Here is a 3290-nt window from a genome sequence, read left to right as displayed (position 1 = left end):
AACTTATTATCATCATTGTTATACTAATAGTGATAAAACCATTAATACAAACAATAATAATTGTACTAGCAACAATAACAACAACAACAACAACAACAACAACAATAATAATAACATCATCATCACTAAAAATAATGATAATGATAATAACACTACTGATAAATACTGATGGTGATAATGTTTCCAATAATTCTACCAATAAAAAATATGAAAATAAAACAAAATAATAACAAAAATAATTATAAAAATAACAACAACAATAATAATAAAAATAATAAATATAATATTAACAATAATAACATTAATAACAATATCAATAATGATAAAATTACTACCGGTAGTGACTGAAATCAAGATAATATCAATAACAATAATAATAATAATAATGATAATAATAATAATAATGATAATTACAATAATAATAAAAACGACAATAATGATAAAAATAACAAGAACAATAAGAGAAATACCGACAATACTACTAATGAAAATGATGATGATGATGATGATGATGATGATAATGATAATGATAATGATAATAAAAATAATAAAAATAATAATAATAATTATTATTATTATTATTATTATTATTATAACGACAATAATAGTAATGATAAATTATAAAACAATGATAAAAATAATAATCAAACTAATAATGATAATAATGGCAAAATAATATATATCAGATAATAAAACAAATACGATATCAATAATAATGAAAATAAAATAAATAATCAATAACAACAATAGTAATAATAATAGTAGTAATATTAATAATTATAACAGTAATAATTATGATCATTTTGATGATGATGATAATAACATGAACAACAGCAGAAAGAGTAATAGTATTAACAACAATAATGATAATGATGATCATAATGATATAAATAATAATAATAATAAATAATAACAATAATAATAATAATGATGATGATAATACTAATAACAATAATAATCAAAACAAGAACAAGAACAAGAACAAGAAGAACAAGAACAATAATGATGATAATATCAATAATAATAATAATAATAATAACAATAATAACAATAACAATAATAATAATGATAATAAAAATAACAGTAGGAACAGTAATAATAATGATAATAATAATAACAATAATAATAATAGAAATAATAATAACAACTACAATAACAATACTAATAGCAATAATAATAATAATTATAATAATAATAATAATGATAATAATAATAAAAATAATAATAATTACAATAACAATAATAATAAAAAATGATAATAATAATAAGAAGAAGAAGAAGAAGAAAAATAATGATAATAATAATAATAATGATAATAATAATCATTATTGTTATTATTATTATTATTATTATTATTATTATTATTACAATAGTAACAACAGAAGGGTATGCTATAGTGTTATCACTATTCTTAATGCATAATTTGAGGATACATTACTGAGTGAGGAAACTGCCTTGTGTTGGTGAAAGATAAACATCTGTGGCTTTGGTATTTCATTGATTCAACTGACCTCCCTCTTTTTGCTGTATTTCTGTAATCATTTGCATACACTTCACTCACAACGAACTATCTGATAATCACAAATAATGAGGTGATGCTGGTGAAATAAACTGACTGAATATAATCCCCAATCACTAATCTTTTAGATCCGCGTCTCATTCTCTCCCCCCCCCCCCCCCCGTTTGGACTGGCAACTTCGGCACAGAGCCACGGTACTCTTCACTATCTCTCGATAACACCGAATCACGCGCATTGCTAATCCTTTCACACTAACACTGGTTATCACTGGACGGTGTGGTTATCTTTGACGAGGGCGTGTGGGTCTCAGCGCCCTCTTGTTCGCTGTCCCGGGATTCACGAGAGACCAAAATATTATCACGCCTGTGGATCTTCGCTTCTCTTTGCTCACTCGACCCACCACACCGCCGCCGCTGTGGTTATACACATCATAATGTTATATTCCATTCGTCATAACATTTACCATCAGCCTCATCACCACACTTTGCTTCTCACGACTCACTCTGAGGCATTTCCACTCGTAGGATGCACGTGCGTCACTATTTACACTATATACAGTAAACACATGGTGGCACTGTTTAGAGGCACTCTCCAAAGGTAAGGTACAGTTAGCAGTGGATCTCGCGGGTGCCACAAATCCCCACAAGTTTCCTGCGTTGGCAACCCACACTGATGTTGCCAACACGTGTGCTTAGACTTCGAAGTTGTTCCCGGTTTTTAAGGACGTAACATCCCAGACAAACTGATTCGGGTACGGTGACACAGTGCCATTTCATGGTGCCGTTTCTTCGCGGCACTGGCCGTGTCCTTTTCCACGCGCGGGGAGAAGGGGCTGCCGATTAATCGATCCAGAAACACGAATCAAAAGTGAAGTGTCAACTCAGGGCACCATACGCCACCTCGTGGGCATATTATTGGCACTGGTTCTTTCCTACCATATACTTAGCTCGCCTACTCCATACATTTGTGGCACTTTAACGAAGCCTCTGTTACGTCATCTGTAGTAGGACTGCGATCTCTTCCAAAGCGTGTGTACGAACCGGAGGCTTTGGGCCGGAGCTCCACGGGGCACGTCCCGGGCACAGACGGAGCCCTGGGGCATCGAAGCTCACCTGGGAGTGTGTGTGTGTGTGTGTGTGTGTGTGTGTGTGTGTGTGTGTGTGTGTGTGTGTGTGTGTGTGTGTGTGTGTGTGTGTGTGTGTGTGTGTGTTTGCGTTTGCGTTCATCAAAACATTATCTCTCATTTTACTGATCTCCTCACGTAATCTGCCTTCGCAGTAATTCAACCTTCTATTAACAAGCATTTTAGAAAAAGAAAACCAAAACCAAAAAACAAAACAAAACAAATAATACAGAGCGTTTAAGCGCACGAACGCACACGAACGCAGACAGACGCACACACAAGCACGCACGCACACACACACCAGCACACACATCACAAACAAACGCGATTTTGCCGTTCCCTCTCAGACGGGCCGACTCACAGCCCCGTTTATCTGTGATTCTTATAGACATCTTGAAGTCAATGAATCCACTCTGTGTACGAGTTGAGGGAGAGGGGGAGGGAGGGAGGGAGAGGGGGAGGGAGGGAGGAAGAGGGGAGGGAGGGAGGAGAGGATGAGGGAGAGGGAGAGGGGGAGGGGGAGGGAGGGAGGAAGAGGGGAGGGAGGGAGGAGAGGATGAGGGAGAGGGGGAGGGAGGGAGGGAGGGAGGAAGAGGGGAGGGAGGGAGGACAGGATGAGGGAGAGGGGGAGGGAGGGAGGAAGAGGGG

General features: G+C 35.6%; 1 protein-coding gene across 1 annotated transcript in view; it reads right to left on the bottom strand.

The window, feature by feature from the left end:
• LOC125042470 overlaps positions 1-2621 on the bottom strand; it is a 285544-nt gene extending 282923 nt beyond the window's left edge. The window contains 4 exon segments of the mRNA XM_047638108.1: positions 1776-1932; positions 2022-2188; positions 2275-2351; positions 2560-2621. Coding sequence (XP_047494064.1) covers positions 1776-1932; positions 2022-2188; positions 2275-2351; positions 2560-2621 — 463 coding nt within the window.
• Between the last annotated feature and the right edge of the window lie 669 nt (positions 2622-3290).

The sequence above is a fragment of the Penaeus chinensis genome, chromosome 32, assembly GCF_019202785.1.
Source record: "Penaeus chinensis breed Huanghai No. 1 chromosome 32, ASM1920278v2, whole genome shotgun sequence".
Lineage (NCBI taxonomy): Eukaryota > Metazoa > Arthropoda > Malacostraca > Decapoda > Penaeidae > Penaeus > Penaeus chinensis.
Note: the sequence above shows the minus strand (reverse complement) of the source record. Positions and strands in the feature narration are given on the sequence as shown.